Source organism: Pelophylax lessonae (genome assembly GCF_965119305.1).
Source record: "Pelophylax lessonae genome assembly, chromosome: 5".
NCBI classification, from domain to species: Eukaryota; Metazoa; Chordata; class Amphibia; order Anura; family Ranidae; genus Pelophylax; species Pelophylax lessonae.
In genome coordinates, this window is record NC_138772.1 from 317,566,102 (window position 1) to 317,582,330 (window position 16,229).

A 16,229-nucleotide genomic window follows, 5' to 3' on the forward strand; every position below is an offset into this window, starting at 1 on the left:
CAAAAAAAGAGCGTCAATTTTGCAAAAATAGCAATATTTTTCACATTTTTTTATATGAAATTCCCCCCCAAAAAAATGTAAAAATCAAAATTTTTAAAAATTTTCGGCCAATTTGTTTTATGCTACCTATGTTTGGTAAAAAAAATCGCAAAAAGCGTATTTTGATTGGTTTGCGCAAAAGTTATCGCGTTTACTAACAAAGGGAGAGATTTTTGTCATTTTTGTTGTTTTTTTTTTTAACGCGTAATGGCGGCGATCTGCGATTTTTTTGCGGTACTGCGACATTGCGGCGGACAGATCGGACCCTTGACTGACATTTTTGACACTTTTGGGGTTACCAGTGACATTTCTACAGTAATCAGTGCTATACATATGCACTGTTACTGTAAAAATACACTGGTAGTGAAGGGGTTAACTTTATTTGGAAGGGAGGGGCTGTGTGTGTCCCTAGGGGCGTGGTTTCTACTGTGATTGGCTGTGGCTCTAGCTGTAAGGACACTGATCAACGGATCTACATACCAGATCCGTTTTATCAGTGTCTTTGCAGCGAGGAGAATGACAGGCAGTTTGTTTACACAAGCTGCCTGACATTCTTCCTCTCCCCCGCCGATCGCCGAGTGGCCGGCGGACATCGGGTCCGCTGGTCACACGCGCGGGGGGGTCCGTGACCACGCGGGAGCGGGAGCGCGCCTCCGGGGGCGCGCGCTCGCTCCCTAGACCCTCACAAGCAAGCAACGTAGCCCTACGTTAGTTTGCCTGTGAGGGGCTGACCGCCGACGTAGATAGTCGTGCGGCGGTCGGCAAGTGGTTAAAAATGATGGACAATCACCAGGCACTCATTAAAAATGATGGACAGTCTTGAGGCACCCCATTCTAAAATGTAAAACCTATTCCAATAGTTTTACATAATGCAGCAACATCCACACGCAGGATATCCAACGTGATTTATTCTTAGCTTTTAAGCACAAATTTGTTCTGCATATAAAAAAAAAAAACAGGAGCAACCTTTCACTGTCATTAACAGAGTTAATTTATTTGATATATTGGCTCATTATTTTATTATAACCCATTAATCCACATCAATTTTTGAGAGTCTTTAAGGGGCTTTATTCTTTGAGCACTACTATCAAGTTGCGTGAAACAAGCACAAATCTGACATGCAAGAACAGAGCTAGACAGAGCCCGTGTAAAAGGAGACCTCTCAAATGTCTTGCAGGCCTCTAGCTGTCAAGTTACATTGAAGTTAGAATAGACCTGTTCCCTGTACTCAACGTGACGTCACGGAGCGGAGTGGATTTAGGACCTACAGTTGTCAGTCCCCTCACTATTTAAACCTAAACTGTTTATAAAGGGGACCAGTTGTTTTTTTTTATCCGAAACAGTTTTGTCCCTTCTTGTTCATTTTTTTAACAGCCACAATGATGAACAAGAAAAAAACATGCGAGGAAGCTCTGCTTCAAGTTTAGACTGGTCTGTAAACAGCTGTGATTTACACAGAGAGAAAACAGACAGCTTCGTCTTCTCAGCAGAATATAGATTTCCACTGACTAAGCATTGAGTATGAGTGCAGCCGCTAAGATTCCCAAATCATCACTGGTGAACTCTCTGGCCAAAAGGTATGATCCGAAAGCTCTACAGAACCAGGGGCCCTCCAATGCACAAAAGGCATTACAGACTCCCGTAGCCACAAAGCCACCAACAAGCAAAAACATCATGGACACAAAGCTGGACTTCCTGCACAGCAAAATCGACACGCTTCTGGTGGAAAACAATCACGTTTCTGAGAAGATTGAAGATATTTCGCGGGATGTTGCGGACATTGCCAATGAACTTCAAGAGCTTAAAACAGAGGGTGTTAAAACTGAAAATAGCAGCAGTCGTACAGAAGTTAAAGATGTTTTCTTAGACATGAAAGGGCATTTTATGGATATGATAAGCTACCTCTCCCTAATAAGTAAATATTCAGAGCAACAAGCAAAAAGGTTGGAAGGAGTGGAATGCATATTGCTTGGTATGCAAAGTGTGTTTCATTTTGTAATGAAGCAAACCAATATTGCTGCATTGTTTGAGATTCATCAACAGAAACAAAATTCGACAAAGCCAGCGCCAATTATTAAAAAAATGACCAAAGCTGAAGAAATGGATAAAGCTCATCTAAAAAGTAAAGAGAAAAGGAAAAAATGTATAAGTGTGCAGGAGACCAAAAGAAAAAAGCTAGCTTTTCTGATCAAAAAAAAGCACAAGGTGAGATTATCATTATATCATTTTACAGAATTGACTTCTTAGATCACACAATTTTATTTGTCTCATTTATTGATAGAAATACGCCATTTAAAGTCATCGCTACTGGTCAATAATCTGTTTTTTTATTATCAGACTATGCAAATATATCTTAACTGTTAAACTAACATTACAACATTGTTTAGTCTACAATTAGATCTTATGTACATCTTTTTTTAAACACATTTTGTTGAGCCAGGCTGATTGTGTAAAAAAATTGTAAAACCATTGAATACAGAATTTTTTTGGTTGAAAAGCTAATATCATAGGAAACAAAAAGCGTTCAGTATCCCAGAACAGTCACTGAGCAAACATGATGAAAAGTGATTTCTGATTGGTTGCAGTATGTTACACCCATCATGTGTCTTTGCATTATTGGGTTTTAACACACATTGGGGGCACACTAGCATTTTTTTTTTTTTTTAGGCTACCAGAGACTGTTATTAGCATTTTTTTTTAGGATACTAGAGACGGTTATTAGCATTTTTTTAGGATCTTAGAGACTATTATTAGCATTTTTTTTAGGATGCTAGAGACTGTTATTAGCATTTTTTAGGCTACTGTTATTAGCATTTTTTTTAGGCTACTAGAGACTGTTATTAGCATTTTTTTAGGATACTAGAGACTGTTATTAGCATTTTTTAGGCTACTAGAGACTGTTATTAGCATTTTTTGTAGGCTACTAGAGACTGTAATTAGCATTTTTTAGGCTACTAGAGACTGTTATTAGCATTTTTTGTAGGCTACTAGAGAATGTTATTAGCATTTTTTTAGTCTACTAGAGACTGTTATTAGCATTTTTTGTAGGCTACTAGAGACTGTTATTAGCATTTATTTCTGCACCTAGAAGCTATAGTGATATCCAATGTGTTCATGCATACTACTTTAGACAATTAGCATTTTTTCTTTGTCAAATTTGTTTATTGTATTAAACAAAGCAGAGATGAACAAACTTGAGAATACATATATAGTGGTAAATATTGAAAGGGTAAGGGCTCTTTCACACGGGCGTTCCTTTTTTTTTGCCCGATCAGGTCCTTTTTTTTTTTTTGTAACGGACACGGATGACACTTGTGTCATCCGATCCGTATGTCCGTTTTTCATCCCATCCGTTTGCGGATGAAAAACTGACATAATGCATGTCTATGTAAATACGGATGTCTGCGGATGACACCACTGACATCCGTTTTTGCTTCCGTTCCGTTTTTTGAAAGGAAGAAAAAATAGGGTTCTCCTCCGTTCAAAAAAACTGAACTGAACTGAACTGACAAAAAACGGATGTCAGAGGATGATTTCCGATGACATCCGTATTTACATAGAGATACATATGTCTGTTTTTCATCCTCAAACGGATGGGATGAAAAACGGACATACGGAACGCCCGTGTGAAAGAGCCCTTACATAACATGCAAAAGGACACATATAACTCAGATGTAATATTACGAGATATAAAACCAACAAGTAGACCAATTCAATCTGATGATGAAAGTGTCAGGCAGGTTAAAACCAAAAACAAAAATCAGAGGTATAATATAATACTTTTATAAAATGATGGCATTTTAGCATTTTTTGAGCTTCAGCTTCTAGGAGCAGAAAAAAAAATGTTTTTGTAGAGTTTTTTGGAGTGTTTTTCGAGAAGGAAAAAATGTTGAATGCTTCTAAACTCTTCTAACTGATTCTAAATACTACTAAAATTCTTCTAACAGCTTTTTTTTAGCTATTTTTTTGTTTTTGTGTTTCCATATACTACAAAAACACTAATAAAAAGCTACTAAAAGTTGGCACAAAAATGCTATTACTAGCATTTTTCATCCAGCGTTTCTTCCTAGCTATTTTTGAGCTTATGAAAAATGCTAGTGGGCATGGAGCGTGTCAAATCTGGTGCAGCTCTGCATAGAAACCAATCAGCTTCCAGGTTTTATAGTCAAAGCTTAATTGAACAAGCTGAAGTTTGAAGCTGATTGGCTACCTTGCACAGCTGCACCAGATTCTGAGTGCTTCAGTTTTAGTAAATCTCCCTGTTATGCTCAGTATCACAGATGTTTACTTAATATGCAATGAAAAGTAGGTGATGGCCTATATTACGGCCTATTTAACGTTTTGGCCGACCAGCTGCTGCAATTATACGGTGGCAGGTTCCCGCGAATGGCCGTTCCTGTACTGAGGTTCGCATGAGCTATCCTGGTGGCCAGTGGCAAAGCCGCGATTGCCCCTGGGCACCCGCAATCTCTCCATGTGAAGAGAGAACAACGGTCTGCTGTTGTAAACACAGCAGATTGTTTTTCTCTCTGGTATCAATGCAGAGCTCCTGTGTTCCTCCTATTTAGGATCACAGGTCTCTGTATTGATTCCATAAGCCCACCCCCCACAGTTAGAAAACACCCCCTGGGCTCACAAGTAACCCTTTGATCGCCCCTGGATTAACCCCTTCCCTGTCATTATTAAAGTAACAGTGTAAAATCTTCCAGTCCAGAAGTGGTTAAATATGTGCTAAAAGTGAGAATGTGCAATAACGAAATAAGCAAGATTTTTGTGGTTAGATCATGTAAGAAGTGAAAACTGTTTGCTATCAGTTACTGCAGGTTCAGCATATTTAGTGCACATTTGATGTGATTAGCAATTGTACCTAGCTGTATTATACAGTATATGAAATTTGCCTAGAGTGGACAGAGATTTATGGTCCTCTGTAGTGTCCCTAGCTATAAACACTGCAAAGACTTCTGTTCCTGGTTCTCTAAACTACTTTATTTTGGCCGATTGGCCATCGCACATTGCAAGGAATTTTCCGCAAAACTTAGTAAATGCAGTGAAATTTCATTTTGCAAAGAACACCCAATTACATGACATGAGTATGATAGCTCTGGACCGATAGAAGAAAAAAATAGGTTCTGACAGATAAACCATGAGGTGTGTTTTAAGCAGATCCTTAACCACTTGACCTCTGGAAGATTTACCCCCCCCCTCCCCTTCATGACCAGGCCATTTTTTTGCGATATGGCACTGCATTACTTTAACTGACAATTGTGCAGTCATGCAACACTGTACTCAAATGAAATGTATGTCCTTTTTTCCTACAAATAGAGCTTTCTTTTGGTGGTATTTGATCACATCTGCATTTTTCATTTTTTTGTGCTATAAACAAAAAAAGACTGGCGATTTTGAAAAAAGGAAAAACAATTTTTTTTACTTTCGGCTGTAAAACATATCCAATAAAAAATTTAAACAATCAAATTTCTTTATAAATGTAGGCCAATATGTATTCTGCTACATATTTTTGGTAAAAAAAAATCCCAATAAGCATATATTGATTGGTTTGCACAGTTATACCTTCTACGAACTATGGAATATTTTTTATTTATTTATTTGTTTTACTAGTAATGGCAGCGATTAGTGACTTATAGCGGGACTGTGATATTGTGGCGAACATTCTGATACTGACACTTTTTGGGGACCAGTGACACTAATACAGTGATCAGTGCTAAAAATATGCACTGTCACTGTACTAATGACACTGGCTGGAAATGGGTAACATCAGGGGCGATCAAATCCTAGCCAGTGCCTAGCCAGGGTTTTACTATACCGTGTGAGGAATTTATTTTGCAGGTACACAAATTCCATCCTTTCCCTCCTGTCAGAATGGTGATCTACCTTGTTTACATAAGCAGATTGCAGTTCTGTCTCTCTGCCTAACAATCTGCATTTGGTACCCTGCACCCGCCGATCGGCTTCCGTTGGGTGTAATCACAGCGAAAGCGAGCCGCCAGCAGCCATATCTTGGACATTTTTTTCATCACCTTTTGCACTTTAGCACCATTTATTGTATTATAATTGGAATAAGCACCTTTGCACTTTATGCACTTATTCTTTAAGATTTGGTTCTAGCACATGTGCACTTTATGATTACCATTTTATTAATTGATGCTATTATCTCCTAACATTCAGTTTTAGCACGCTTGCACCTTATAGAGATTATTTCTCATTAATTGGTGTTGTTTACACGTATTTCATTTAATTTGGATATTCACACATTGCAAGCGCTGTTTTTGGCATATTTTATATAGACTCAAATGTTTCCTCTTTTTTAGCACGGAATATATTTATTGTTCTTAGCGCTGCACTTTTTTTTCTTATCTTGTGCAGTTCTGCAGACTTCTACTTTTCTTTTCTCCCTCCAGCTGTGCTGCAGGGGGATCGGTTCTAGTATGTGCTCTCCCTGCAGTCTGGGACCCCTTGTGTATCTCTTTCCCCACATGCTGCCAGGTTCGCACAGGTGGGTTATTTTCGGATGGTGAGCGGGGGGCTTACCATCTTGAATGAACACACCATCCTGCATGAACACAGTGAGTGATCAGTACCAATCGCTCCCTGGGGGGATGCAGATGTTGCCCCTGTGCCACTATTCACTTAAATGGGTCTTGTTTGACTTGTTCAGGGCAAAATGTATTCAATTGCTGAAAAGCAAGACATCATGGCCATTGCATTTTAGCAAAAATATCATTTGAAATTTTCAGAGGAGGGGGGCCCTGTCAGGTAGGCTGTACGGGGCCCCGTGATTTCTATCAGCAGCTCTGGGAGGCCCGTTTGCAGGGTTTGAGCTACATTGTAGAGGGGAGATTTAACAATGTTTAAAAAAATGTTTTCAGTGACAGAGAGCACATAGGTAAGTGTAACATACAGATTAAACTTACCTTCTAAAACATTGCTGTTAAGCCCTTTGTGGAGTTCTTCTTTAATTGCAACTCAGTGGTCTAAACTTGCAGAAGAACTACCAATAACCTGGTTTTTGAGTTCTCACTTTTTATGTAGTTATTTTGTGACTGTTCAGTCCATTCTCTGCTTTCGCTTCATGGCAGTTCTGAGTCATCCCCAGTTTGTTTTATTTAAATCTCCTAAGGACAGATGCTTTTTGAATAAAGGAAAAAGGCAGCACATGTTTCTGTGTAGGACATGCCACCTGTTACTGACAGATATGATTCCTCATGGCTGTGTAAACATACTGTGCTGACCTCCCCCCAAAAAGTGTACCAGAATGATCTTTTGTCTTTTTTAAAGTCTTGGGGGTCCATTTTGAGGTTTTGAGAGGTGTCAGAGATACATACATATTAAATACTACATTGTACAGTGGAAAACAACTTCTGTATCCTTCTCTAGGGGGATGTATGTGTGGTTACAAAAATAAAAGATATGTGCTCAAAATAAATTGTAAGGTCTAATTCTAAGGTCAAGGGTAAAGAGGTTAATCTCCTAAAATACTTTCTTTGTTTTCTATATTTTGTCTATATGAAAATCATTAGTAACAGTAATATGTTTATTAGCATAACATTAGAAAATGTTATGATCCATGAATATTAAAGAGGAGTTCCATCCTGGAGAAAAATAAATTAAAAGTCAGCAGCTACAAATACTGTAGCTGCTGACTTTTAACAGAAGGACACTTACCTGTCCGGGGAGTCTGCAAAGTCAGCACCCCAAGCCGATCCGTCCATCGGCTTCGGGTGCAGGCGCCGACATCTTCACTAAGGGAAACAGGCCCATGCGCAGCCTGTTTCCTATTGCCCATGCGCAAGTCGTGCTGCACTCTCTGAATGGTCCCGCTGTCTTCTGAGACCTGTGTGTCTCCCAGAAGGCAGCAGGGGCAAGGAGGAGGGATCGGAAATTACGTAGATCGCTGTACAACCATTGCAGCGATCTTACCCAGAAGTAAGAGCAGGTACCTGGTTTTGACAGGTATCCGCTCTCCCCTCTACCCTGAAAGGTGCCAAATGTGGCAGCGGAGGGGGGGAGGAAGCATACAAGCGGAGCTTTCCCTTTTGGGTGGAGCTTTGCTTTAGCTGCAATGTTGTATATTACAATATACAATCGTTTGGAGCCTGTTTATAACATAAAGATTCAACTTTTGCTCTGATATACTTTACACTGCCCTTTGCATTTTACATCTTATTTATAAAATGTAGAATACAATGTGGAACCTAAAATACAGTGTGTGATATATTCCTTGCATTATGCTGGAGAGAACATTTACAGGTAGAAGGTCTGTTCATGTGACAGGTTTCCACCTAATTTCTGACACTTTTTTTTTTTCTCATTCATTTTCTCCGTTCATTATTTGCTTCAAAGTAATGAATAAACCACATTTATAAAACACACAGCAGTGCTGTATAAATGTGCTGGAGTCTATTTTAATAGAAAAACATTGCTTCTTTATTGGCCCCAGACTTGGCTTCCTGGGAAGTCCTTACAGCCTTTAAATTACTAATATTTTTTTCATCTCCATAATCTGTATCATCGATCATATGAATTCTGAGGACTACGCAAACTGCAAGGATTACAGTTATTAGATAACCATGATGTTAATTAGCTTCAAACTAGGCAAAAGACATGTTCTTTTATTAGGGGAACACACGTTCAGACCAAACGTTGGCTGTTTAGGTGTTCAAACAAACGCCCGAACATTTACCTGTTCGGTGGGAGCCAAATGTTACTTTTGCTATTATACATGACAGCTCTTAATGGTTGTTAAGGACTCCATTGGGACACCATTGAGCCCCTAACAACCAGTGACATCACTGGCCCTATTCACGTACATGGCTGGAAATCCCCGGCCAGGTAAGCAAAGGGGTGAGCATAGTTGAAAAAATAAAAAAAGGTTCCCCCCTATTCCTACGGGGCTCAAAAGATGAAGTAGGAATTTTAAGTGGGACCCTGTGCAAAAAAAAAGAAAAAATAACAAAAAAATGGCATGAGCCCCCCTCCCACAATCTACACCAGACCCTTAGGGTCTGGTACAGATTGTAAGGGGGGGTCCAAGCATACAAGAAAGGGGGGAGATGTGGTTCACACCTCTTGAACCATGCTAGACCACATTTCTTCAACATGGGGAGGGTAACATTGTCCACCTATGTAGAGCCACATTAAGCACGATGTCTAACAACAGAAAAAAAAAAAAAAACACACACAGGCGTTGAGCCTGTCTGGTTTGTTCTCTTGCCTCCCACCAAATGACAGGTCCTGTAAATGACTGGCATTTTTAAGCATTTAAAAAAAATCAATGCTGAATTAGATTTGTAAAAAATGACATGTTTCCTAGGGCCTCCTCCATGCTTTTTTTTGAAAACCCTTTGCCTGTTAGCCCAGAAAATGGGCATTTTTAGGTTGACAGATTAGGCAACTGTTGATTTCAGGTGCAGGTTATTTGAAGTTTGACGAACCTTGCTCTAACTGAACTCAGAGCGGCTCATCCCTATTATTTACCAAAACACCAAAGAGTCTCAGTCTGCATAGGCAAGTAAAGAATAGTGATACATCAAACCCGGAGAATTTGAAATTGACACATTATCACCTGAATATTTGTATGCACGTGTGTCTGATCAGCAGATAGTTATACAATTCAGAAAGCCAAATAGTCATGTTCTATGAATTGTAGATTTCTTTGACGACTAAGCAAATCTGCAAACGTGTTAAGAGAAAGTCATAAAATTTCAGTTTGCTGACTTGTCTTATGTGTGAAATGTCACCACCAGTAAAGAACCTGCCAAAAATGTAGGATTGCATTCATTGTTAAATAATTAGTACCACCCAAACAGCAGATGTTCTATAATGAGCAGTATGGTTAAAATCCTGGCTAGGCTAGGGTAGTCCTTTTTCATGTTACAAGCCACAAGCAGGTTGGAATAGAGAAGAAAGCCATTCTACATGTGCAACAATATGCTAGCAGGGTTTAGTAGTGGCATTCCGTGCTCTTGACCAGTTTAACGTAACATACCTAAAGGCCTTTAATGCTGCACTGTATATATTTATTTTTAAATACTAAGTCTACTTAAAACGAATATTTTAATATTAGGTGAATGCTGCTGTGCTACTAAACAAGCTCCCTAAAGTGAGGGTGATTCAAAGGAATTCATAGAAGTTTGTCCACTTGAACACTTGTTTTTGTGACAACTTTAAATTTAAGATTTCTCCTTAGTGAACCAGGACAAATAGAGAGGTTAAGGAGGTTGTAAACCTCAGAAAAAAAAAAAAAAACCTGTAAGACAAAGGCATAATGAGCTAGTATGCATCGCATACTAGCTCATTATGAAATACTTACTTTAGGACGAAGCCCCTGCAGTGCCGCCCGCTCACTGGTGACACAGCCGACATGTTCAATCGTCTTCACTTACAGCACAGGGCTCTAAAGGAATGGCACGGGCGGCCGTTCCTTCAGAGCGCATGCGCCAGTGATGTCACTGGCTGCATGCAAAGCAAATATCTCCTAAATGGTGCATGTTTAGGAGATTTTTACAGCACCTATAGGTAAGCCTATGATAAGGCTTACCTATAGGTACAAGTTACAAAGGAAGATTTATTTCCTCTTTAATCTCCAGGGCAAAGACACAGACAGCAATAAAAACTTGGAAGACTATTTAAACCTTCCTTGCTCTATCCAAAACTGAAAAAAGTTTACATACACTTTAATGTGAACAAGCAACTTGTGCCTTTCTTGTTGTAGCCTGCTTAGGCATAAACAGATAATTTAGAAGAGGTAGTCTGCTTACTTAATTGAAATTTACAGCTACATAAAATTAAAATAAATTAATGGGACTAAAATAATAACACCTGGAGAGGTTTGAGGTTGCATAGTGCAGCTGCCAGTGTTCTACCAACATCTTCTAAGTGCTAAAGAAATAATTGCTTATCTATTTTAGAACTTTCTGTTAGATGAAGAAAGGAAAATAACACAATTAGTGGCTGTTCTATGGCATAAAATACCTTAAATACTTGCCGTCCGCCCACTGTCAAATGACGGCAGATCGGTGCGGCTCTTGTTCTGGGAGGACATCATATAAGGGTGCCCCAGAACGACCGATCTTGTGTGCCTGGACACGGCTAGGACATGGGGCGTCCCCGATCTTGGTAAAGAGCCAATGGCATGGCTCTTTACCCATGTGATCGGCTGTGTCCAATCACAGTCAGTCAGATGTAAATGCGGAAGTGGCGATTATCGGCGCTCCTCGCCTCACACTGTCAGAGTGTGTGACAAGGAGAGCCGATCAGTGGCTCCTCCATAAAGGGGAGTCCAGGACAAGTAATCAGGGCACTGATTATCATTGCCCTGATTACAGTAAAGCAAACACAGTGCACATTAATGACACCAATCAATGCCCATCAGTGACACCAATCAATACCCATCAGCGACACCAATCAGTGCCCACCAGTGACCTCAATCAGTGCCCATTAGTGATGCCAGTCAGTGCCCATCAGTGCCTGCTCATCTGTGCTGCCCATCAGTGCCGCCCATCAATTCCCATCAGTGCAGCTGTCAGTGCCCATCAGTGCTGCCCATTAGTGCCCATCAGTGTGGCATATTCGTGCCTCCTCATCAGTGCCACCTAATCAGTGTCCTTCAGTGCCACCTCAGCAGTGCCCATTAGTGCCACCTCATCAGCACCCATCAGTGCAGCCTATCAGTGCCCATTAGTGCCGCCTCGTCAGTAACTGCTTGGATTATAGCTGCTTCAGTGCTGCAAAAAAAAAAAAAAAAACAATTACAAATGAATGAAGAGGAATTTCACCCATTTAAAAATAAATAAATAAATCCTGTAGCTGCTGAGTTTTAACCACTTCAATACCGGGCACTTTCACCCCCTTCCTGCCAGGCCAATTTTCCCCTTTTAGCGCTGTTGCATTTTGAATGAAAATTGCGCGGTCATGCAACACTGTACCTAAACCAAATTTATGTCATTTTCCCCCCACAAATAGAGCTTTCTTTTGGTGGTATTTGATCACCTCTGGTTTTTTTCCTTTTTGTTAAACAAATAAAAAAAGACCGAAAAGTTTGAAAAAAAAAGTTTTTTGTTTATGTTATACAATTTTGTAAATAAATAATTTTTTTCCTGCACTGATGAGACTGCACTGACAGGCACTGATGAGGAGGCACTGATGGGGTGGCACTGATAGGCGACACTGATAGGCACTGATATGTGGCACTGATAGGTAGCACTGATATGCAGCATTGGTGGGCACTGATAGGCAGCACTGCTGGGCACTGATAGGCGGCATTGATGGGCACTGACAGGCGGCACTGATGGGCACTGATAGGCGGCACTGGTGGGCACTGATAGGCGGCACTTATCGGCACTGACGGGCGGCACTGATGGGCACTAATGGGCACTGATAGGCAGCACTGGTGGGCAATAATGGGCACTGGTGGGCGACACTGATAGATGGCAATGATGGGTACTGGTGGGCAGTACTGATAGGGAGGGCACTGGTGGGCAGCACTGATGGGGAGGGCAATGGGGGGCTCCCTGAGCCCTGATTGCCATCCCTGGTGGCCATAGCGGGAATCCCTGGGGTCATGGTGGGCATCCCTGGGGTCATGGGTGGGCATCCCTGGTGGTTCTAGTGGCACCCCCCCTCCCCGAGGGTCTGCACTGGTAATCAATGATCTGATCTGTGCCGCTCCTTTACTCGTGCCTGTCAGGCACGAACTAAGGAAAGGCGATCAACGGCTCTTCCTGTTTACTATGTGACCAGCCGTGATTGGACACGGCTGGTCACATGGTAAAGAGCCTACGTCAGTAGGCTCTTTACCGAGATCGGAAATGCAGGGTGTCAGGCTGACACCTCGCATCACCGATCGCCGCTCATATGACGTCATATGACGTCCGGTCAGGATAATACAACCACATTCCCGCCGTCAATCTGCTATAGGGCGGACGGGAAGTGGTTAAAGATAAGGTACCTACCTGTCCATGGAGTCCAGTATTCCATCTTGGATTTGGAAGATGGATATGACTTCCGGAACAATTGCAGCTGGCACTAAGCAGTTCATTTTTAACAATGAAACAAACAAAGATAAAATTCCCAGTTCAATTTGCCAACCAGTCTGCTTACCAACCAAATTGGCCTGTCTAACAGTTTGCGTCAATACAGGGGTTTAGTTAGCACACATTTGCAAACGCATGTGAAAGCTGCAGGGCCACGTCAAGGCTCCCTGTTACCTGCAGTCCTAACTAATGAATTTTAAAGAGTCTCCACAGTGGGAGCACATGCAAGCTAATGGATAGATAGGGGGCAGGTGAGCCTGGAGGTGGCCCATCCCTCCTGAAAGGTAATTGGGGGCATAATGGAAGCCCAGCTGATAGTATTACAGCAAAGGCACCCAGTATGTCCACTCACCAGTACACATATACAACAAAGAAAATGGCCATTTTCTTTGTCATTTTTAACAATGCCCTTGATTGCAATTTTTTTGGCATATGCAGAACTTGTTTTGAGCCATATAAACCCAAAATTTTGATTTGCATTCTCAAAGATTCAACATATTTTTATTGTAATATTTATGATGTATTAATAGGTGATTAAAGACAATAATTTTTGCGTTTTCTGTTACAATAAGGAAAGATCAATGGCGTGAGTGTTCCTGGAGTCTGTCCTTGTATTGAATGTTAGAAATATTGCATATCAGTCTTAGGCTGCTATGTCTAATGGTAAGTTAAATCGTGAATTTGTGTTAGTTATCCTAAAACTTCTAACTATTTCCCTGGGTAATATTTAATTTCTGTCTTAACCTTGACACAAGTTCAAATATCATTTTGTCAGTGTAGTTAATATAATGGCATGCCAGGGGAAATCCATGCAAATTATATTTTCAGTCTCCTGTGTCTGGTTTCCGTATTTTAAGTCTAATATTATTTTTGTGCTATCAGATGTCCAATTTGCTACAGTTATAGTTACTGAGTGTGGGTAAAGAACATTCATACATTTTATTAAACATCAATTAAAATATGGTATCCCATAATAGTCTACGTCTTCATATAAAGGGGAATTCGAATTCATAACATGTTCTTTTTAACAGTAAAAAGTGACAGAATTATTAAGCAGTGAAAATGATATTAACTAAATGAAGATGTTATCAGGCATAAAATGTACTACACTCTAAGATCCTAACTGATGTCCACAGTCTCGTAGTACCAACCATACTCCTTTATAGTAATTTATAACAGGTTTGTGATAAATCAAATTGCAAGTCTAAGAACCCACAATAACCCAACAGTAGCAATTTTCCAGAAATATCCTACACCTCCCCTCACAATCCACAATCAATGTGTCTCTCTTCTCACAGCCTAATGGAGAATGGCAAATGTTTTTTCTCTTGCAGAGTTTTATGGTATAAAAACGGTTACACTGACCTTCTCCTATTTGCTCCCTTTGATCTTTAGTCTCTGCCTAGGCTTACTGTTATCAGTTTCATCTCTCCCAGCTATCTCTGAGAACTACAGAGCACCTATCTATGTTGAAGAGGAGAGGGGGAGGTGTTTTGTTGTCCTGGCCTAGGGTAACAGCGTACTCCTCCACAGATACTGTATAGTGAATGAGCATTGTATCTCTAGTAAAGGAAGTGTACTACTAGCTGGATCACCAGGGGAGAATAAAGGAAATAAAAAATGAATGAAGAAAAGTAGAGCAGCCACCACATTTAGGGACTTGTAAGCTGAAGTATAAAAAATGTATAAAAACTCCTCAAGAACAGAAATTTTAACTTGAAGATCCCTAACTCACTAACTGCCCAGGAGATCGCCAAGCTCTTCAAACATAGGATTGATACAATTTGTGAGATATACGCTGTACAAATACCTTCTCCACTTAACACTCCATGTCCACAGGTGCAATCATTGCTTACTTTGTTCAACACCACCACTATAGGCGAGGTTGCTAAACTTTTCTCTAACGTCTACCTAACCACCTGTCCTCTGGACCCTGTTCTCTCGCAAATGCTACGGTCAATCTCTTTCTCTGTCCTAACTCACATCTTCAATCTCTCCCTCTCTTCTGGCACCTATCCCAACTCTCTAAAGCATGCACTAGTCACCCCCATACTTAAAAAGCCCTCACTAGACTCCACCAATCTTAACAACCTATGCCCCATCTCCTTGCTCCCTTTTTTGTCCAAACTCCTTGAACATCTGGTCTACAACCAACTGAGCAACCACCTCACCGAGAATAACTTTCTTGATTCCCTTCAATATGGATTCCGTCCTCAACAGTCCACAGAAACTGCTCTCCTAAAACTCACAAATGATCTGCTAACTACTAATTCCAATTGACACTATTGCGTACTCCTAATCCTGGACCTCTTTGCTGCCTTTGACACAGTGGACCACCCTCTCCTCTTCAAAAAGCTTCACGCCTTTGGTCTCTGTGACTGTACTCTTCGCTGGTTCTCATTCTACTTATCAAACCGCACCTTTAGAGTTACTTACAATTCTACTTCCTCCTCTCCTCTTCTTTTCTCTGTCGGGGTCCCCAAGGTTCTGTCCTTCGACCTCTCTTATTCCCCATCTAGACCTCCTCCCTGGGTCAGGTAATAGGCTCCCATGGCTTCCAATACCATCTCTACACTGACGACACCCAAATTTATCTCTTTACCCCTCAGCTCACTCTTTCAGTCCCCTCACGTATCACTAATTTACAACCAGACATATCGACCTGGATGTCACACTACTTCCTCAAACTCAATCTATCCAAAACCCAGCTCATAATTTTTCCTTTCCACGTGCCTCTACCCCTGATTTCTCTGTCAAGATCGATAGCACTACTATCAGCCCATCTCTACATGTCAAGGTTCTAGGTGTAATCCTGAACTATCCTTTCGGCCCCACATCCAATCACTGTCCAAATCTTGTCGCCTCAACCCCCCCCCCCCCCCCCCGCAACATCTCCAAAATACGCCCCTTCCTAACTAATGACACCACAAAGTGTCGGTGATCGGTGTGTCCGGGGATCCTCAGGATTGTTAGATCCAAATGCGTCACCTCTTTCTCTCTTATGTTCCATCAAAGCTGCGAGGCAGATGCAAGGATAGTGCGATACAGGACAACCTGATAATATCCCACAGTGCCCCAGAGGATTGGAAAAGTGTATCCACAGTCCCGCAGAGAGAGGAAAGGATAGCCAAGACAAGATAA

The 16,229-nt window shown here is 40.9% G+C and overlaps 1 protein-coding gene across 1 annotated transcript in view; it reads left to right on the top strand.

Moving 5' to 3' along the window:
* The first annotated feature begins 1,436 nt into the window (after positions 1 to 1,436).
* Positions 1,437 to 16,229, top strand: part of MYLK4 (myosin light chain kinase family member 4) — a 116,881-nt gene continuing 102,088 nt past the window's right edge. The window contains exon 1 of the mRNA XM_082258762.1: positions 1,437 to 2,244. Coding sequence (XP_082114888.1) covers positions 1,561 to 2,244 — 684 coding nt within the window. The 5' untranslated portion in view covers positions 1,437 to 1,560. The remainder of the gene's footprint in view (positions 2,245 to 16,229) is intronic.